We start from the raw sequence: 20,362 nt of genomic DNA on the forward strand, positions 1-20,362 counted from the left end.
ATCACTAAGCCAAGCAAGGGAGGGAAGGTGGGGAGGGAATGGGGTGGGAATTGGGTAGGGGTTAAATCAGTGATGAGTACATGTTTGTACACACAAGTTTTTTACCCCAATATGATGTTTGAATATAATGCACCAATAAAAAAAATTTAAAAGAAAAAAATTAAAGGCTTGCTTTTAAGGTTACATGAAGACCACCCAGCTGATCTTAGGAGCCTTTAAAATGAGGTTTGTAGAAGCAATGGCTGAAAAGAGATGAGTTTGAATGGGGAAGAAAATTGATTTTAGTCTTGAAAGAACAATTCTGGCTAATATTCATAGTGTGAGAAAAAACTCAGATTGAGGTCTTATAAATTTACTTTTGGAATCCAGCCTGGCTTTCACTAGTTTTTTAATCTTGGTCAATTTGGAATAATATGGAGTGTAAATAATAAATCGCTACATGTCACATTCCTTATTTGTAAAATAAGTATGACACTGTCTTTCTACCCTTCTGGGTGCTTCCTAGAGAATCAGATGAGGCAATGTATATGGAAAACACCTAGAAGTAAGGGACTGTTTAGCATTCCACCTGCCCCTCTATGCCTAGTAGACATCCAGGTTGTGAAAAACAGATTCAAACATTATGAAACAATGTATGTTTATACAGCAAGTAAACAAAAAGAAATAATCTTATTATGCTAATAGCAGACTATTGAAGCTGAAAACTCAAGAGCCAAAGAGGAGTTGAGTTCTATATGCTACATATGAAAGGGTGTAGGTGAAAATACAGATAGTAAGGCTGGGCGTGATGGCACACACTTAATCCCAGAGTTTGGGAGGCTGAGACAGGAGGATCACACAGGTAGGAAGCCAGCCTCCGCTCGCTACTTAGTGAGTCTCTCAGCAACTTAGACCCTGTTTCCAAGTAAAGTATAAAATAGGTCTGGGAGTATAGCCCAGAGGTAGAAAAGCCCCTGGGTTCCAACAATAAAATGAAAAAAAAAAAGGGATAGTAGGGTGTGGTGGCGCACACCATAATCTCAGTACTTGGGAGGCTGAGACAGAAGGATTACAGGTTTAAGGACAGCCTCAGTGAGTAGTGAGACTGTCATCAACCTAGTGAGACCTTGTCTCAAGGAAAAAAAAAAGATCTGGGGGTGTAGCTTAGAGGTAAAAATACACCTGGGTTCAATCCCCAGTAACACATGCACACATGCACACACACACAGAATAGAAGGCAAGGGGGCAGAGAGAAGTACCTGCAATATCTAAGCCCCATAAAAGATTAAAACCTACTTTGCTACCCGGGCGTGGTGGCGCACGCTTGTAATTCCCCCGCTTGGGAGGCAGAGACAGGAGGATTGCGCAGGTTCGAAGCCAGCCGCGCGTGCGCTGGTTTAGGAGACCCTGTTTCCAAATAAAAATGTAAAAATAGGTCTGGGAGTGTAGCCCCGAGGTAGAAGGGCTTCCAGGAACCCCAGAACCACAAAAAAAAAAAAAAAAAAAAAAAACTACTTTGCAATCCTCTTTGTTGTCTGCCTTAGGAGAACTTCACTTTGAGGAATACGGAATGATTACAAAAAGCATCCACATGAATTGGGGTGGCAGGAAGCTCAGGCTGGGCCTGCAACTGGACTGATGAGAGGTCTGCGCAGAGCCTGTGTTCTTTAACAATGAGGAATTTATTGGGAAAAAAAGAACTTTGGAAAATCGAGAGTAAGGGGAGCAAGGAAGACATAGGACAGAGGAGAATGGGTCATGGCATGAACAGAAGAGGAGCGATCTATTCATCCTGTCTGATGCCCATTATTTGTTGAGCTACATATAAACTAAACCAAGTAGGATGGTGGTGGCTTTTTTCTGCCCGAGTCAGAGCAAGAGGCAGTGGCATGGGCTTCTAGATCTTGTTGCAGAAAGGCTGATTCCGACAGCATATAATTTGCATTCTCGTTCCATGGGAGAAGAGGTTCATGGATGGGCACATGTTCTCACACCCCTGAACCATGAATTGGAGTTTTCCACCTGAAAGGAGCAGAGACAGACTAGAGTTAGCAGGAAGCTTTCTCCTCTAGCCTTAGCCTTTCTCCATGCTTCCAAAGGGCCCTGTGCAGGGATGGCTACCACCTCCACAGCTATATTTTCCTCTGCCCGCCCCTTCCTTCCTTCCTTCCTTCCTTCCTTCCTTCCTTCCTTCCTTCCTTTCTCTCTCTCTCTCTCTCTCTCTCTCTCTCTCTCTCTCTTTTCTTCCTTTCTTTCTTCTTTCTCACTACTGAGAATGGAACTTAAGGGCATTCTACCTCCTAGCAACACCCCCAGCCCTATTTTTTATTCTTTATTTCAAAACAGGGTCTCATTGAGTTGCAAAGGGCCTAAGTAGTAGCTGAGGCTGTTCGTGAACAGTGATCCTCCTGTCTCAGCCTCCCAAATGCTGAGATACAAGCATGTGCCACCACGTCCAGCTCTCCTTTCTATCTGCCTCCTCTGGGATCTTCCAAGCATTAGTCACTCACTCCTACTAGACCTTGCATCTCTCTCTTTGTACTGGCTTCTTAGGATTACAAACATTCTCAAGTTCCCCTAACCTCAAAGATACTTTCTTTTGACTATGCTATTCTTCTTCCACCATCATTTCTCCACCAACCTCTCCAAAGAGCTGGCTCTCTTCCTTCCCATTTTTTATCTTGGCTGTGAAAGTTGATTGATGATTCTGCTGTGTTGAAACTATCTTTTCAAAGGGCACTCAAGTTCTACTTACCAAATTTTGCAACCTCTTCTCAGGACTCTTCTTCTAACCCCCTGCATGCACATAATGCTGTTGCCTACTGTTTTTCTTTTGTTATTTGGGTACTGAGGACTGAACTCAGGGGCATTCTGTCTCTGAGATACACCCTCAGCCCCTTTTTAATTTCTTATTTTGAAACAGGGTCTCACTAAGTCGCTGAGGCACTGGCCTCAAACCTGCGCTCCTCCGCTCTCAGCCTCCCAAGTACTGCACCACAGATCTGCGCCACGATACCCATTTCCACTCTTGACAATTTCTTCTGATAAGGTCTTCCTACTACTATATCTAACTCCTCTGGATCCAATTATCTCTACTCTCCCATGTAGAATTCTTGAATTTCCAACTACCTAATAGTCATCCTAATGCAGATATGCTAAAGACATTTGATGTTTCCTCTGCCCAACATGAAGCTCATTATCAACCTCCCTACACCTGTTTGCTTTCCTGATGTGCCCTGATATATTTTGTTTCATCCCCTTAAGACCTTTCATCGCTCGTCTCCCCCTTTGCCCTTTCCATCCAAATAGTTAAGATCTATCAATTCTTGGAAAGTATGTTGTTTCTTTCACTCTCTTACCATTTATCAGACTTCTTTCTTTCTTTCCTTTTTTTTTTTTTGGTGGTGGTACTGGGGATTGAAGCAAGGAGGCATTCTACCTTCAGGCTAAACCCCCAGCCCTATTTTTAATTTTTATTTTGAAACAATGTCTTGCTAGGTTGATGAGTCTCACTACTTGCTGAAGCTGTTCTTGAATCTGTGATCCTCCTATCTCAGCCTCCCAAGAACTGGGATTACAAGGGTGCGCCACCAGGCCTGACTTTTATCAAACATTTAAGGGACCCTTAGTGTGTGTAGTGACCCATGCTAGACACTAGAGAATACTAAGACTAATAACCTCAAGGTCTTTGATGTCAAGAGCTGAGAAAAAGGCACTTTTCTAGATTATAGTTCCCATTTTGTTTATAGGGAAAAAAGCACGTTTATTTTGTGAGGATTAAATGAGAAAGCATATTTAAAGTGTATATCAGTGTTTGGCATATGTGGGAATAAACCTTATTTAGTCACTTCCTCAGAGTTCTTGAATTCAAACTCCTTAAAATGAAATCAAAGGTCTCATATAATTTGATTTCAGCCTACCAACCTTTCCAAATGTCTTGTCTTTTTGTCCCCCTACTTGCTTACCCTGAAAAGACTGCTATTTTCTCATCCACATCCTGTATTGTTCTGACTTGTGCTTCCATTCAACCATTTCTGTGACTAAATCAGCATTTCTCTTCAGTCCTGATTACACGTTGTGATCCCCAGGAGCTTTCAAAGCTATTGGTGACTGAATTCTTTGTGTGTGTGTGTGTGTGGTGCTAGGTATTAGGAGCATTGTTAGTCTTCTGCTTTGAGGTCACCTCGGTCCAGATTGGGAGGGGCACAAACTGCCCACCAAGGTGGGAATTCTTTGCAGGTAGACAACTTTCCAAGGTCCCAATGGGACCCTGACAGTTCCCATGTTTACCCTTTCCTGCCTTGATTCATCTGTGACTACCTTGGTGTTATTCCCTGACTCACCCCATGATTGCTATTTCCTGTGATTTAATAATTTATTATAATGTTTTGATGCTGGTGGAAGGATGGCAGGAGTAGAGACATCTCTCTCCTCTGGCCTCCCCAGCTGCCATGTTGGCTCCATTGTGATTCATGTGAGAGATGACTTTTTATCAACCAATCAACATCAATGCTACCCACTACACTGGGGATTGAACCCAGGGGCATTCTGCTTCTGAACTATATATCAGCCCTATTTTTAATTTTTATTTGGAAATAGGGTTGCTGAGAGCCTCACTAGATTGCTGAGTCTGGCTTTGAACCTATGAGCCTCCTATTTCAGCCTCCCAAGTACTGGGATTAGCATACACCACTACACCTAGCCCATCCCCAAGATCCTGATTTAACTAGTGCAGCCTGAGCATTTTAAAAAGCTGCTCAGGTGATTGAAATGTGCAGCCAAGACTGAGAACTACTGGCCCATGTCGTAGATATCTATCCAAGACTTTCCTGAATACCGTAACTGCCTCCCCAGACTTTCCTGTACCTCAAATCCTTCCTCCCTTCAAGTGCCCAGTGCTGTGTGTGCCTTTCTTATGACACTATTTTCTCTTCTGCGATATTATTTCTTGCATTCGATTATAGTCTATTTGTACATAGTCTATATTTGATTCCTCTTCTTTAAGGGCCCATGATATGTGTCATTAATGTTAGAGTGGTGGTGAATGAATGCACACATATAGAAATGTGGGGGAAATGGTATTTCTAGTGAGGGAGAGATAAACCACAAAGCCAGGCAGTATGGTTGATGGGGTGGAAGTATCCAAGAGCCCTTGTTTGGGGGATGAGGAATGGGTGTCAGAGTAGAAAGGTGTGGGGGTGTACTCCAGTTTTGCAACCTGTGAACATAGATATTTATTCATTCAGTATTTACTGAATGCCTACCACATGCTGGACACTGTGCTAGGTTTAAGGAATACATAGCTATGAATGAAATAGAGGTAGCCCTGTGATTACAGTCAATGTCTTAGTGGCCCAAGCAGAAACTCACATATTTCTTTAATAGGAAGAGATGCCAGTCTCTCTGCCTCCTCCTTTTGAAGAACTGTTAGGCCTGCTAGCAAGATTTCTACCTCTCCATCAGTACCTGGGATTCTATTCTTAATCCTTCAAAGTATGAGGTTCTTCTGAACTTCCAAGTTTCTTGATTCCTGATCCAGACCCCTGTGCCACTCCAGCTGCCCCCTATTAGTACTTAGTTTGTGGATGTGTTCGTTGGCAAAGATTGCCTCAGGAAGTCCCTCCATACCTTCAAAGATCTTCTTTAACATGCACTGCTGGGACTTCTGAGTGGTGCAGACTCCCTCACCGCGAAGACATTTTCCCTGGTCATTCATGTAAGCGCATGTGTGGCAACTTAACGTGCCTGAAATTTTAAGATAAGTTTCATGAAATTCCCTTATGGTCCAAGAGTGTATATATGAGTCACATATTGGGGGAGGGATGGGGGCAGTAGGTGGCTTGCATGCAACACATTAATTTCTTGTTTTTTTCTGTTGGGTCTGAGGGCCCTGAGTCTGATGGAGTACATTTCCTCTTCTACTCAAGAGAAAAGTCATTCTTACTATTTTGCCTATGACCTTCATTGCTGATGAGTTCTAACTTGTTCATCACCAATTTTTACTTTAGTCCATATCCTCACTGGCTTCTTGGACATTAATAATTGGATGCTCTTCTGTCATGTGATAGAGGAGCCAAGTGTTCCATGACTGGCTCGTTTTCCTATTTCCTATCATACCCTCATGTCACAAACACTCGGAGTAAAATTTGACTAACAAGCTATAGAAAAATGCTCCAACATGAAATACTCTACCTTATTCTCCATTTTGAAATTGACCTTATTGAAGTTTACTGATGGCATTGTCTTTGAAGTGTTTCCATGTGGCCTCTTTTACTATGTCTACTAGTATTCCCCTAGTTCAGGAAGCATAAAGAAGGTGTGTATGCGTGTGTGTGTGGTGTGTGCATGTGTGTGTGTGTGTGACAGAAATAGTATGAGCTTTTTTTTTTTTTTGTGGATCTGGGGATAGAACCCAGAGGCATTTGACCTCTGAGCTACATCCCGTGCCCTATTTTTGTTTTATTCTTTATTTTTGAAACAGGGTCTCACTAAGTTGCAGAGAGCTGAGGCTGTCCATGAACCATGATCCTCCTGTCTCAGCCTCCCAAATGCTGGGATTGCAAGCTTGCACCACCATGCCCAGCTTTTTTTTTTTTCTTCAGTACTGGGGATAGAACCCAGGGGCATTCTACTTCTGAGCTATTTCCCAGCCTATTTTTCTTATTCTTTATTTCAAAACAGGGTCTCACTGAATTGCAAAGAGCCTCACTAAGTAGCCGAGGCTGTCCATGAACCATGATCCTCCTGTCTCAGCCTCCCAAATGCTAGTATTATAAGTGTGCGCCACCATGCCCAGCTTAGTATGGGCTTTAAACGGACCTAAGTTTGAATACAGGGTTTGCCACTTTCTAGCCATGTGATTGATACTGGGTATCTTATTCTGTCTTGTGTCTCACATCTGAAAGTTTAGGATAATAACACTTACGCAATGATGTGAAATTCGAGGCATAAAACTTTGGGTATAACTTCCCTTGCTCTAATAGCCCCTTTTAAGTAAAAGCCACAAGGTTTCAGTTTTTCTTCCATCCTGTTTTTGGATCTAACAGACAAAAGCATCTGCCTGTTTCACATTCCACATTAGTTTTTAGAACTCTGCCTTTCCATGAGTCTCTTCCAGGGGAGCTGTGGACATTTGTGTTAATAATTTCTTACAGAGAGTGGAGTTTGAGGGGCTGCTGGCATTTTGTATTTATATCATCTTTCTTAAAAGAGGGTTCTCCAAATTGTGTAGCCTTTCAGGCCTCATAATCCCTGAACATGCCTCTTGGTATTATTGTGCAGAGACTAGGAGCCTTTGTAGGGCGATTCGTGAAGTGCTAATGATTCTTCTCCACTCCTTCCCTAAAATCAGGTTTTCCTGATGAGTTCCCCACTTCCCACCTGAAGCCACTGTGGCTCACCTGACGTTGTGCTTGACACTGGTGCACTTGAAGTTGGTTCACTTGAAGTCGGTTGACTTGAAGCCTGTTCACCTGAAGTCTGTTCACCTGAAGCTTGCTCACCTGAAGTGTGTTCAGATTCTGAAGTGTTTTCAGATCCTGTAGTTTGTTCACCTGAAGTCTGTTCAGCTAAAGAAGTCTGTTCACCTGAAGGCTGCTCTCCCGAAGGCTGTTCACTGGAAGCCTGTTCACCTGAAGGCTGCTCTCCTGAAGGCTGTTCACTGGAAGCCTGTTCACCTGAAGGCTGCTCTCCTGAAGGCTGTTCACTGGAAGCATGTTCACCTGATGGCTGCTCTCCCGAAGGCTGTTCACTGGAAGTGTGTTCACCTGAAGGCTGCTCTCCTGAAGGCTGTTCATTGGAAGACTTCTCACCTGAAGGCTGTTCAGCATGCTCACCTGCAGTGTGCTCAGCAGAAGTGTGCTCACCTGCCGTGTGTTCACTTGAACTGTGCTCGCTGGTACTATGCTCACTTAAAGCATTCTTCACGGAAGAAGTCTCATATAGAGCCTCAACATGTGAAGGGTTTGCAAGTGAAAAGTACTCACCTGAAAGTTGCTGAACTGAACCTTGATGAGCCATAGAGCCAAGAAGCTCATCAGACTGACCTGACACTCCTGGGATGGAGAAGAAACAAACAAAAAAAACCAAAAAGATGGTGCTGGTGAGAGAGGATGGGGCTAAAGACTGCTTCCCTATGTCATGAGACATATGAGGATCCTAGGCTTCCTGTGGGTCTAGAACAGCACTTGAAGATAGTGCAGATGTCGGGGAAGTTAACCACATTAACAGACCATGGAGGATGGAGGTGTTTGGTGAAAAACATGGAGATCGCTTTTGGGATTGAAGTAAGAATTTTCCACTACATAATCTTAAAAACTGCACAGGGGGATCCATTTGATTGTTACCCAAAAGTGTCTCCCTGACAAAGCATCAGGAAGTCAGGCACTGTCCCTCATGTCACCAGAGCTCTCCTGCCAACTCTGTCCTCAGTTCCTCTGTGGGCAAAAGGCAAGAATGGAGACAAGAGGGAAATAGAAAATTGTTTCCAACAGCTGATCATTGCAACCTAAACTGAGGGTGGACACTTTTTTGTAGTTCTGGGGATGGAACCCAGGGGCCTTCTACTTCTGGGATATACTCCCAGACCTGTTTTATATTTTAGTTGGAAACAGGGTCTCCCTAAGTAGCTGAGGCTGGCTTTGAACCTGAGCGATCCTCCTGTCTCAGCTTCCCAGGTACTGGGATTACAAGCTTGCATTACCACGCCCGGCCGAGGGTGGACACTTTTAACTATTGGAGAGAATCAGCTTTAAGCTAAAAGATGACAAGCACATAAGGAACCCACAGAAATTACCAGAAAGGATGGTCACTTTTATTAGATAGGTCAGATTTTTCTCACACTCCCTAATTCATGTGGGTTGAGTGCTCAGAAAGCACAGTTACTATAAACCATTAGGTTGAATAATTCTTGCTTCTATACCTCTGAATCAGGATTCCTTGTGACATACTGATTACACATGTTCGGGAGTTGTTGGGTACTCAGTAGAATAAATTGTCAAGTACTTTCTCTATTGCCTAGGTGCCTAATTAATTTTCATTTTCTCTCCTACCCATCCTATACTCAAAGTTGTAAAACTCTTCAATGTCATTCTTTTTTGGCCAATCTCTTCTACCTTTAATCTGTTCCATTAATGACTGCCAGACAAATATTAAGTGTGGCTTTTATTTTATTTTATTTTATTTAGCAGTACTGGGGATTGAACTCAGGTGCATTCTACCTCCAAGCTACACCCCCAGCCATATTTTTATTCTTTAGTTTGAAACAGGGTCTCACTGAGTTGCAAAGGGCTTCACTAAGTAGCTGAGGCTGTCTGCAAACTGCGATCCTCCTGTCTCAGCCTCCCAAATGCTGGGATTACAAGCCTGTGCCACCATGCCCAGCTGACTTTTAAATTAATTGAGGGAAAGCCCCATTGACCATAGGGAGCAGCCCAGAGGAGACTCCAACAGTAGGATTACTAATTCTAGCTAAAAGCTGAGAGGCGTTAAAAGATCTTTAGGCTGAGGTAGTTGCAAGGTCCCAGGGCAGTCTAGCTCTATAAGAATCATGCAAGAGCCAGACGTGCTGGCACACACTTGCAATCCCAGTACTTGAGAGGCTGAGGCAAGAGGATCACAGGTTCATGACCAGCCTCAGCTGCTTAGGCCCTCAGCAACTTAGTGAGACCTTACTTCAAAATAAAGAATAAAAAATAGGGCTGGGGATGTAGCTCAGAGGTAGAATGTCCCTGTATTCCATCCCGGGTACCACTAAAAATAAAGATAAAAAGAATCATGCAAGAAGCCAGGCTTGGTGGGGCATGTGGGTAATCCCAGTACATGGGAGGCAGAAACAGGAGAATCACATGTTCAAGGCTAGCCTTAGCAACTTTGCAATGCCATCAGCAACTTAGACCCTGTTCCAAGATTTGAAAAAAAAAAATAGTGCTAGGGGTGTAGCTCAGAGGTAGTACACCCACCTCTAGGTTCAATCCCCAGTAACCCCCAACTCCCCCACAAATAGTTGTGTAAGAAATATGCATTTATAATCAGTAATTTTCTAAAAGGCTAGGGTTAAAATATGTTGATAAGCTTTACCAAAGATAGCTTTTATAAGGTTTTTGTTAGGTTTTTATTTTAAAAATTGTTACATAATTATCTGCTTGCCTGATTTTTCAGTAGTTAACAGATTTGTGTGTGTGTGTGTGTGTGTGTGTGTGTGTGGTACTGGGGGTGGAACCCAGAGGCTTTCTACCTCCGGGCTATACTTCCAGACCTATTTTATACTTTATTTGGAAACAGGGTCTCAATAAGTTGCTGAGAGCCTCACTAGCTGAGAGCCTAAGTAGCTGAGGCTGGCTTTGAACTTGTGTGATCCTCCTGTCTCAGCCTTCCAAGCGCGGGGATTACGAGCGTGTGCCACCATGCCCGGCTCTTAACAGAATTTTTAAATAAAATGTTTCTGGTATAGAGCAGAGGTTTGAGAAAGCATGCTAATTTCTTAGTTATCCTTAGACTTCACTGTGTCTAGCACATACTACCATCTAGTGGCTGTGTTATCTATATTTCTGTGTCAACTTTTTGAAAGTCTAACAAAGCAAAAAGCAAAATCTCTGAAAGCCAACAATGGATAAAACACTTTGCCATTTCATGAATAGCTCAGAGCTCATGGCCTCTTTCTTCCCTTGTAGGAGGCAAGAAGGAACACAGCTCTCCGTGAATTGACAATCCTGAAAGGAAAGATTTGGAAAACAGGATGATGAACATAGCCCTAAAGAAGAGATTTATAAGGTCTCTGTCCTATAGCCCTGCAGTGTTCTGAGATGGCTTTCTGGGTGCATCACCCTCTTGTCTCCTATGTCTTTCCTTGGTATATTAGCTGTAGGATTCCTGATACTCAGTTGATGGGAACAAACCTTCATTGAACTTCTCCTGAACTCTTAGGCCTGTTCTCTCATTTCACAGAACATGAGTTATAAATTTTGAGTAAAAGAAGTAGGAACAGGCTGGGTGTGGTGGAGCATGCTTGTAATCCCAGTACTTAGGCTGAGATAGGAGGATGATAGGTTCGTGGACAGCCTCCCCTACTTAGTGAAGCCCTCTACAACTTAGAGCCTGCTTCAAAATAAAGAATAAGAAATAGGGCTGGGGGTATAGTTCAGAGGTATGATGCTCCTGGATTCAACCCCTAGTACAACAGTGGGCCCTCTGACTGTAAGCTGTAAGTGGGAAAATCAGCTGGTTCCGGAACTCACAGAGTTGGTCTTGTTTAGTTACTCTTGATTCTGAGTCAGATTTATTTGAGTAACTAAGAGACTGGTCTTTCTTCTCTAATGGCAGAAACACCTTAAAGGAGGCCCCTTATCCACCCAGAACCTAGAGAGAAGACTCACCTCTGGTAGATCCAAGCACATAAAGACTCATTAGTAAGATTAACTTGTTCATCTGGATTTAGGAAAAGAGAGGTCTCTAGTGTGGGGCACCCAAGAGCTGCAAAGAAACTGTGATCTTCACAGTGCTAAACCAGGGTCTCTGGGAATTCTAGAACCTCAGAAACAGCCCATAATTCCTCACAATGGCTTGTGCTCTGTGGCCTATTGAGGCAGGTTGGTCTTTAACAACCCAAGACAGATTCCACCAATGAAGGCTAATCAATGTTTTCCACATGCAGAGTACTGTGTTAGGGAAGTTTGCCCTGACTTAAAAAAAAAAAAGAGTGAGGAAGTGTTTAAAAATCAGGTTAAAAGGCTGGGGGTATAGCTCAGAGCTAGAGTGTCCCTGGATTCCATCTCTAGTACAAAAAAATAAAATAAAAAATAAAAAAAAAGAAAGAAAAAAAGGGAAAAAAAAGGCTATCCAATAGAAGATTTGAGGGGAAAGGAGAGGCCAGGAGAAAGAGAGGAGAATTTATTCTGCCATGTTTTTCCTGTTACATTGGCCTCTGGCTGAGTCTTTATAACATGAAACTTCTGTTGAATGTCTTCTCTCCTGTCTCTGGTTTTTGACCAAATAGTGATAACATGTTTTACTCTTTCTGCTCTTCTCAGCCTAGGGATAATAATGGTTTTTACTGTTGCTAAAACCTTGGTGCCCCAACTTCATTTTTGTTATTTCCTTAACCCTACTCAATTCTGCAAATAGTCTTTTCATATAGACCTTTATCAGTCATGATTTTGGCAGGAAACAGATGGCAAACTCAACAGGTTGAGGAGGAGAGTTTACAAAGAAAGGGACAGAGAAAAGGGATCAGCAAGAGATGGTTGAAAGCTATGCCTTCATTTGTAACTTCTGTCAAGGAGATAGCTTCCATGTATAAACACGGAGCTCCGGGTTAGAGAGCAGATATCCTCTAGCCCCCATCTACTTCTTCCCTGCCTAGCTCTCTTGAACCACTTCGTTACATGTACCACTGAAAACTGGTTTTAGAATAGATGTGTTTATCACTTTTATAATTACTAATGCTTGCCTCCCCTCTTAGATTCTGAGCCTCTGGAAAACTAGGACCATATTTCTATCAGTGCAGTACATGGCAGGATGCTCGCAACATAACAGGTACTTTATACTTTTCCTGAGTGAAGGAATGAGTGAACTGCCTTTACTGGGCCTTTCTGCCACATGGGAGAGAATCTATGGAGATGGCCTAGAAGAGGGCTGACTTAAAGACTTGCTGAAGAAAGCAGGATCTCCCTGGAGACAACCCATTTATTCAAGTAAACTAAACGAGGCTCACTATGTCTCATTGTCTGTGTTCCAAATGAAAATTCATAGAGGCAATGAGCTATGGATAGCTGAGGTGAAAGGTCATTTAGACTCAACCTACCTATTTGGGAGACAAACTAGGATGTGTGTGTGTGTGTGTGTGTGTGTGTGTGTGTGTGGTACTGGGGGTGGAACCTAGGGGCCTTTGACCTCTAGGATACACTCTCAGACCTATTTTTAAAAATATATTATTTGGAAACAGAGTCTCACTAAGTTGCTGAAAGCCTCACTAAGTAGCTGAGGCTGGCTTCTAATCTGCACGATCCTCCTGTCTCGGCCTCCCAAGTACTGGGATTACAAGTGTGCACCACCACGTCCAGCCAAAACTAGGATTTCTGAGCCTCAGACTGAGTTCCTTTGGATGAGAGAAAGGTGTGTTTTCATGCAGAGTGAGTTTAGAGAAGCAGCTACTTTTTTGGTGGAAGCCATGGGAAGAAAGATGTGCTATTGATACCATCCACCAATTATTTAAAGCTTGGAAGTACCTCTCTTTGCAATTATCAAAACCTTCTGGGGCATCCCTTCCTCCCTACCTCTCTTCTTAAGGTTGGTGTTAGTGAGCCCTCAGTGCACCCAAGTTGGATTGAAAACTTTCTCCCTATGCCCAGCGGTCTGGCATCAAAGTCAAACCTGTGAGCATCTAAGCATACCAGCATAGAGGAAGACGTGGTGATGGGGAATTCACTTTGGAACTTGAAGAGTTCTGGGATGAGACATCTAGAGGCCATTCAGTCCTTGCTCCTGTCTGTTGCCATTCTCTTCTATCTTCAATGAACTGATCCAGTTTTAATTTTTTTTAATTTTTATTTTTTTGGTGGTACTGAGGTTCCTGGAAGCCCTTCTACCTCCGGGCTACACTCCCAGACCTATTTTATATTTTTATTTGGAAACAGGGTCTCCTAAGCCAGCACGCGGCTGGCTTCGAACCTGCGCCATCCTCCTGTCTCAGCCTCCCAAGCGCGGGGATTACAAGCGTGCACCACCACGCCTGGCTGAACTGATCCAGTTTTTAAAGCCCAGAGACGAATCAAAGAAATAGCCACCCTGGGCCTTGTAGTTTTTGTGACCTGGCTCAAAAAAGATGAGCTGAGCTAATGTAAGTTCTCTCACAGTTTACAACTTAGCAATGGAAAGTCGAGTTGAAAGGTCACTTAGACTTATGGATCAAGACCAGTATTTGAGGCCAAAGGGGGATGAACAAGCCAAGAAGTCCGCGAGAAAATAACAGAAAAGAACAGAGAGGAGATGAGACACACTGTGCCTCAATAATGAGGAGTTATATAGATAAATATGTATGCATTAACCCCATCTAGGCGGGGCCTTGTGGAGGGAAGCCTGAGTTTATGTAGTCTGACACGAAGGTGGTTGTGGATGCATATTAATCCTGAACTTGTGGGCCTTAGTTTTTTCTAGTCTTTCTCCCTCCCTGTGTCCCTACTGGTCTTGTTCTGCTTATTTTTCTCTCTTCCTTTTATTTTGTGACTTTTGCTTACTCACAACTTTTCCATAGTCATGACTGATTTTCTTATGGTTCCTGAGAGCTAATTACTTCTACTTTGTGGGAAATTGTTCTAAGTCTAAAAAGTATTGGTTAAAGGATTGATGAGCTTCTTGCTTGCTTTGGCACAAGCCTGACTTTCTTGAGGGACCTGAAGACAGTAACTTCGATGCATCTCTACTATTTAAGCTATATCACTCTCTTCTCTAATTGTTTCAGTTTGCTTTACTAAAGAATGGAAGGCCACCCCAAGGAGAAGTCAGAAGGCAGTGATCTCCAACACCCTTGCAAAACTATCAGGCAAAAACGTGCCTTCCAAAACATTCCTAACATAATGCCCAATTTCTATAGCTAGAGACAGGCAAGAACTTGATGACCTGATCTTAAAGCCTTGTAAACAAAGTAAAAGGAAAAGCTGAGTTTCATTTGGGAAGTTAATTCTCTTGCCTTCTCCTCCCCCACCTCGTTGAGACCAGAAATAAAGACTCAAGAGCATTTGTTTATCACGTCCTCCGGAACACTGCACGTACAGAGCCTGGCACTGTTCACCACAACTTCTGTTATTCATAGATTATGTTTATCTGTGATTTCTTCTGACAGGTACCTTTCTTGGGGACAGGAGCATACTGGGGATTGAACCCAGAGCATTCTACCTCTGAGTTACACTCCCAGCCTTTTGTATTGTTTTATTTTTAAACAGAGTCTTGCTAGGTTGCTGAGATTCTTGCTACGGGGCCGAGGCCATCCACACACCTGCAATCATCCTGTCTCAGCTTCCTGAGTACTGGGATTACAGATGTGTACCACCATACCTGGCTCCAAGTGCCTTTCTCTGACATTTGACTTCTGGCCCCAACATGTGCTCTTAACTCTCCTCACATTTAGAGTTTTCAAGAGAAAAATCTAAAGATTTAACATCTTACAATTGTCCCCTTTGCACCAACTTCTAATGCAAAGTTACATCCCGTGGGCCTTTTACAGAATATGTGGTGGATGGAGGAGAGTGGCTGTGTGGTGCCCAGTGCAGTTGTCTGTGCTGAGATGTGGGGAAGGGGCCACAGGTGTGTAGCCTTTTTGAGGCTTTCTACAAGTTGTGGGAAGAAGACAGTAGAGCTAGAAAGCATGTTACTTCATCAGTGCTTGTGCTTTGCCAGGTGAAGGCATCACAAGTTTCAAAGTCTCTCCTCACATTTCCTTCCTTTGTCTTATCTTTCTGCTCTTCCCTTCCCCTTCCTCCATCTTCACTCCAAGTTCCATCCCAAACCACATCCATGCACAACTTATTCTCTGTGACGGGCCCCGCCCATCAGCCAGTAAGTCCGAGAGCTAAGATGGCGCTGAGCGGAAATCTTCCCCAGAGCGCTTAGGTGGTAAACAGCTTTCAGGAAGTGACGACAAGAGCATGAGATACACGGGAACACCGCATGCCATAGGGCAACAGCCAATGGACTGGCTGTTGCCATGAGTTGTGCACGTGAACAGTCTGCTGATTGGCTGTTGGGCTCTATATAAGGGGAAGATCTCTGGGGGGAAAAGGGAGAGAGAAGAGAAGATTTACGGGAAGAAGATTTGCGGGAACTGTACAAGAACCTGGGGTAATAAAACTGCTTGAGGAAGATCGTGTAAGAGTCGTCACTGCGCGCGACAAGTGGTTGGCCCGTACGGGGACCTTCGCTTTGATCAGAACCTCGGCAGTCCAGGGCAGCCGGCTGGTAAGTACTCCTTGACTCCGGAAAGGGAGGAGGAGGCTCCGTTTACGGAGGGTTATTTTCCCCGATCAAAGGGGGCTCCATTAAGGAGGATATTTAGTAAATAAGGCTCGCGGATAAGCGAGGCTCGCGGAAAAGCGAGGAACAGCGCTGTATTTTCCCCGATCAAAGGGGGCTCCATTAAGGAGGATATTTTTTAGTGTAAGTAAGTTAGAGAATCGGGCTGGTCCTGATTCGACAAGATGGGAAATAGTCCATCTCACCCATTGCATAAAGCATTGAAAGCTTTGTTGAAAAGTAGAGGCCTAAAGCTTAGGGACAAGACAATACAAGATTTTCTCGAACAAATAGATAGGGTAGCGCCATGGTTTACAGTATCAGGGAATCTTTCTTTAGCAAGCTGGGATAAATTGGGAAGAGACGTAGAACGCGCCGAAGAACAAGGTATTGTCACAGGAGGGACTCGGCCGCTTTGTCGGCTGATTCGTGCCTGTTTGGAAGAAAGGCGCTTTAGAAGATTTGTGCAGGAGGGCCAGGCAGCTTTAGACGGTGTAAAAGAGGAACGTTCAACTTCCTCTAAAGTGGCCAGTGAGGAGGATTCAGAGTCAGAGGGGGAAGATGACTCTGAGGAGGAATTAGAGGCCATTGGTAAACAAGTGAAAGCTTTTGAACTGATTAAAGAGGAAATTTCGCCTCCTCCGTATAACCCTTCTGCGCCCAGAGCAGGAGAAGGTGTCTCTTTTAGTAGTCAGATGTGGAGAGATGCGGGAATTTTTTTAGCAAATCAAGCTTTCCCAGTTTTCCAGCTGCAGGAGGGGGGAAATCGTTATCATGAGCCTTTGGACTTTAAAATAGTTAAGCATCTCGCAGAGTCAGTTCGCACATATGGGTCGTCAGCTGCTTTCACTATAGCAATAATAGAGAGTTTACATCGCTATGCCATGACCCCAGGAGACTGGCAAAATTTGGTTAGGGCCACCTTAAATCCTGGCCAATATTTGGATTGGAAAGCTTATTATATAGAATATGCCACTGAACAAGCTGCACGTAATCGAGCAGCAGGAAATTCAGCCTGGGATATAGACATGCTGATGGGCCAAGGACGATTTGCTAATCAACAGCTTGGGTATCCACAACAGGTGTATGAACAAATCAACAGACTCGCTACCCAGGCCTGGAAGGCCCTCCCTAACAAAGGAGAGGTATCTGGTAACCTTACAAAGATTACTCAAGGATTGACTGAACCCTTTTCAGACTTCGTTGCCCGTCTAGTAGAGGCTGCGGGAAGAATTTTTGGGGATTCTGACGCGGCCATGCCGCTCATTAAACAATTGGTCTATGAGCAATGCACTAAAGAATGCAGACAGGCCATCACTCCTTACAAACATAAAGGCCTAGAGGTGTGGATGAAGGTGTGCAGGGAACTCGGAGGACCCTTAACCAATTCAGGACTTGCTGCAGCCATTATACAGGCCTCCGGACAACAAAGTAAGAATAGTACCAAAAATGGCAATTGTTTTTCCTGTGGAGCGACAGGACACTTAAAACGAGATTGTCCTAAGTGTAGGGCGTCCCAATCTTATCCTTCTCCTCCTGAGTATTGTCGTCGATGTAGAAAAGGAAGGCATCCTACTTTTGAGTGCCGATCGGTTAAAGATATCGATGGCAACCCCTTGCCCTATACTGGAAAGCAATCATCAAATACTCAGACAAAAAACGGGAGGGCGGGCCCTCGTTCCCAGGGCCCACAAAAATATGGGAACCCTCAGGTGTATGGGGCCATGGAGACACAGCCACCTCAGTGGCCCAATTTACAGCCTCCGGAACAGTCCGGCGAGCCACTCCAGGTTCGGCAGGATTGGACCTCTGTGCCACCTCCAGGCTGGTATTAACGCCACAAATGGGGGTTCAAATTATTGAAACAGATTTTCAAGGTCCTCTGCCACCTAATTCTGTTGGCTTACTTTTTGGAAGGTCTTCCTCTACCATGAAAGGACTTGTAGTCCATCCGGGGGTTATAGATGAGGATTATACCGGTATCATCAAAGTGATGGTTTCAGCGCCCCGGGGTATCGTTGCCATTTCCCCTGGGGATAGAGTGGCACAGTTACTTTTGCTTCCCAGTCTACATGGTATGTTTCCTTCAGCAGAGGGACGACGCGGTATTGGTGGGTTCGGTTCTTCAGGAAATGAGTTAATATCTCTTGCCTTTGATATGGGAACTCGTCCCTTGATAACCTTGGACGTGGAAGGCAAGCAAATCCTAGGACTTTTAGATACTGGGGCAGATAAAAGTGTCATCGCCTGTAAAGATTGGTCATCTTCATGGCCCACTCAAAAGGCTACCGGAGAACTTAGAGGTTTGGGTTATGCTAAAACCCCTGACCTCAGTGCTAGGGCTTTACATTGGAAAGATCAGGAGGGACATAAGGGGCAGTTTGAACCCTATGTGCTGGAGCTGCCAGTTTCCCTCTGGGGAAGAGATTTATTAGTGGACATGGGATATTCCTTACAAAATACATCTTATTTCCCCCAAGCCCATAATATTCTCCTTCGCCAGGGCTACCACCCTTCCTACGGGCTGGGAAAACACCTCCAGGGACGTAAAAGCCCAATTCCTACTAAAGAAAAGAGTGGTCGCGAGGAACTGGGTTTTGTGCAGTAGCCACTGAGGAGGCAATTCCCATTACCTGGAAGACGGGAGATCCAGTATGGGTTCCTCAGTGGCCTCTCTCCCGTGAAAAGCTTGAAGTAACAAGGAAATTAGTACAAGAGCAATTACAGTTAGGCCATATCCGGCCATCCACCTCTCCTTGGAATACCCCGATTTTTGTGATAAAGAAAAAATCTGGAAAATGGAGGTTATTACACGACCTCCGAGCCATAAATAGCCAAATGCAGATTATGGGGCCAGTCCAACGAGGGCTTCCACTCCTCTCTGCTATTCCGAAGGAGTGGCCACTTATCAGCATAGATATAAAAGATTGTTTTTTCTCCATCCCTTTAAATCCTGCGGATACTCCTCGTTTTGCTTTTACTGTTCCCTCTATTAATCAAGAGGAAATTGACAGTAGATATGAATGGGTGGTCCTCCCACAAGGAATGGCCAATAGCCCTACCCTCTGTCAATTATATGTAAATAGTGCTCTTGAGCCCGTAAAAACCAAATTTCCAGAAATTCGGTGTATTCATTACATGGATGACATTTTGTTAACCACAAAAAATCCCTCCATACTTGAGGAGGCTTATTGTCACCTTGTAAAGATTTTGGAAACTCATCAATTATTCATCGCCTCAGAAAAGGTACAAAGAGGAGAAAATATACACTTTCTTGGCAACATTGTTCTCCCCCATGCAGTCCTGCCTCAAAAATTAATCATCCGCACTGATCAATTAAAAACCCTCAATGATTTCCAAAAACTGTTGGGAGACATTAATTGGGTTCGACCCTTTTTACAAATTCCTAACCATGCCTTGAAACCTTTATATAATCTGCTCGTAGGCAATCCTCAATTAGATTCTCCTCGCGTCCTTACCGATGAGGCCCGCCATGCGTTACAATTAGTAGAACAAGCACTTACGAAAGCGTCTCTCCGTCGAGTGACCCCTGGACAGCCATTATGGGCTTGTATCCTGGCCACTGAAAAACAGCCTACTAGTGTTCTTTGGCAACAAGGACCCCTTCTTTGGATTCACCCCAAAGTCTCCCCTCAAAAGGTAGTTGAATATTATCCCACCAGTGTAGCAAGCCTTGCCCTTAAAGCCATTCAGCAGTGCATCCAACACTTTGGCAGAACGCCCGATAAGCTGGTGGTACCGTACACTGCTCTGCAAGTACAAACGCTGGTAGCCACTATTGATGATTGGGCTATACTTATGTGCTCTTTCAGTGGTGAAATAGACAATCATCTTCCCAAAGATCCATTGTTACATTTTGTTCTGGAACATCCTCTCATTTTCCCATTGGTCACTAAAAACAAACCTGTAGCTAATGCAATTAACATTTTTACTGATGGATCCAAAACTGGTGTGGGGGCCTACCTAATAGAGGGAAGCGATCCTGTTATCATCCAATATTCACATACCTCTCCACAACTGGTTGAATTAAATATTGTTTTAGAAATTTTTAAGAGAGTTTCTTCTCCTTTCAATTTATTATCAGATTCACAATATGTGGTTAATCTGGTTAGATCGCTTGAATGCGCGGGTCAACTCTCTTTACATACTCCTATTCATTCTATGGCTAGCCAAATCCAGATTTATATACATTTAAGAAAGACACCATTCTTTATCCAGCACGTTAGGGCACATACTGGATTACCTGGCCCTATTACATATGGAAATGATCTAGTAGATAAACTCACCAAGATACATATGATTTTTTCTCTTACTCAAATGCAACAGGCACAGGCATTTCACCGTCAATATCATGTAAATT

General features: G+C 43.8%; 1 protein-coding gene across 1 annotated transcript; it reads right to left on the minus strand.

Annotated features, from left to right (window-relative positions):
* Positions 1 to 1,876: 1,876 nt before the first annotated feature.
* Positions 1,877 to 11,403, minus strand: ACRV1 (acrosomal vesicle protein 1; the record flags this gene model as incomplete). Its single annotated transcript, XM_080719690.1, has 5 exons — positions 1,877 to 2,001; positions 5,608 to 5,724; positions 7,533 to 8,033; positions 11,172 to 11,288; positions 11,352 to 11,403. The coding sequence occupies 5 exons, from the start codon at positions 11,401 to 11,403 to the stop codon at positions 1,877 to 1,879; spliced, it is 912 nt and encodes a 303-aa protein (XP_080575816.1).
* Positions 11,404 to 20,362: the final 8,959 nt, after the last annotated feature.

Source organism: Muscardinus avellanarius (assembly GCF_963383645.1).
Source record: "Muscardinus avellanarius genome assembly, chromosome: 1".
Lineage (NCBI taxonomy): Eukaryota > Metazoa > Chordata > Mammalia > Rodentia > Gliridae > Muscardinus > Muscardinus avellanarius.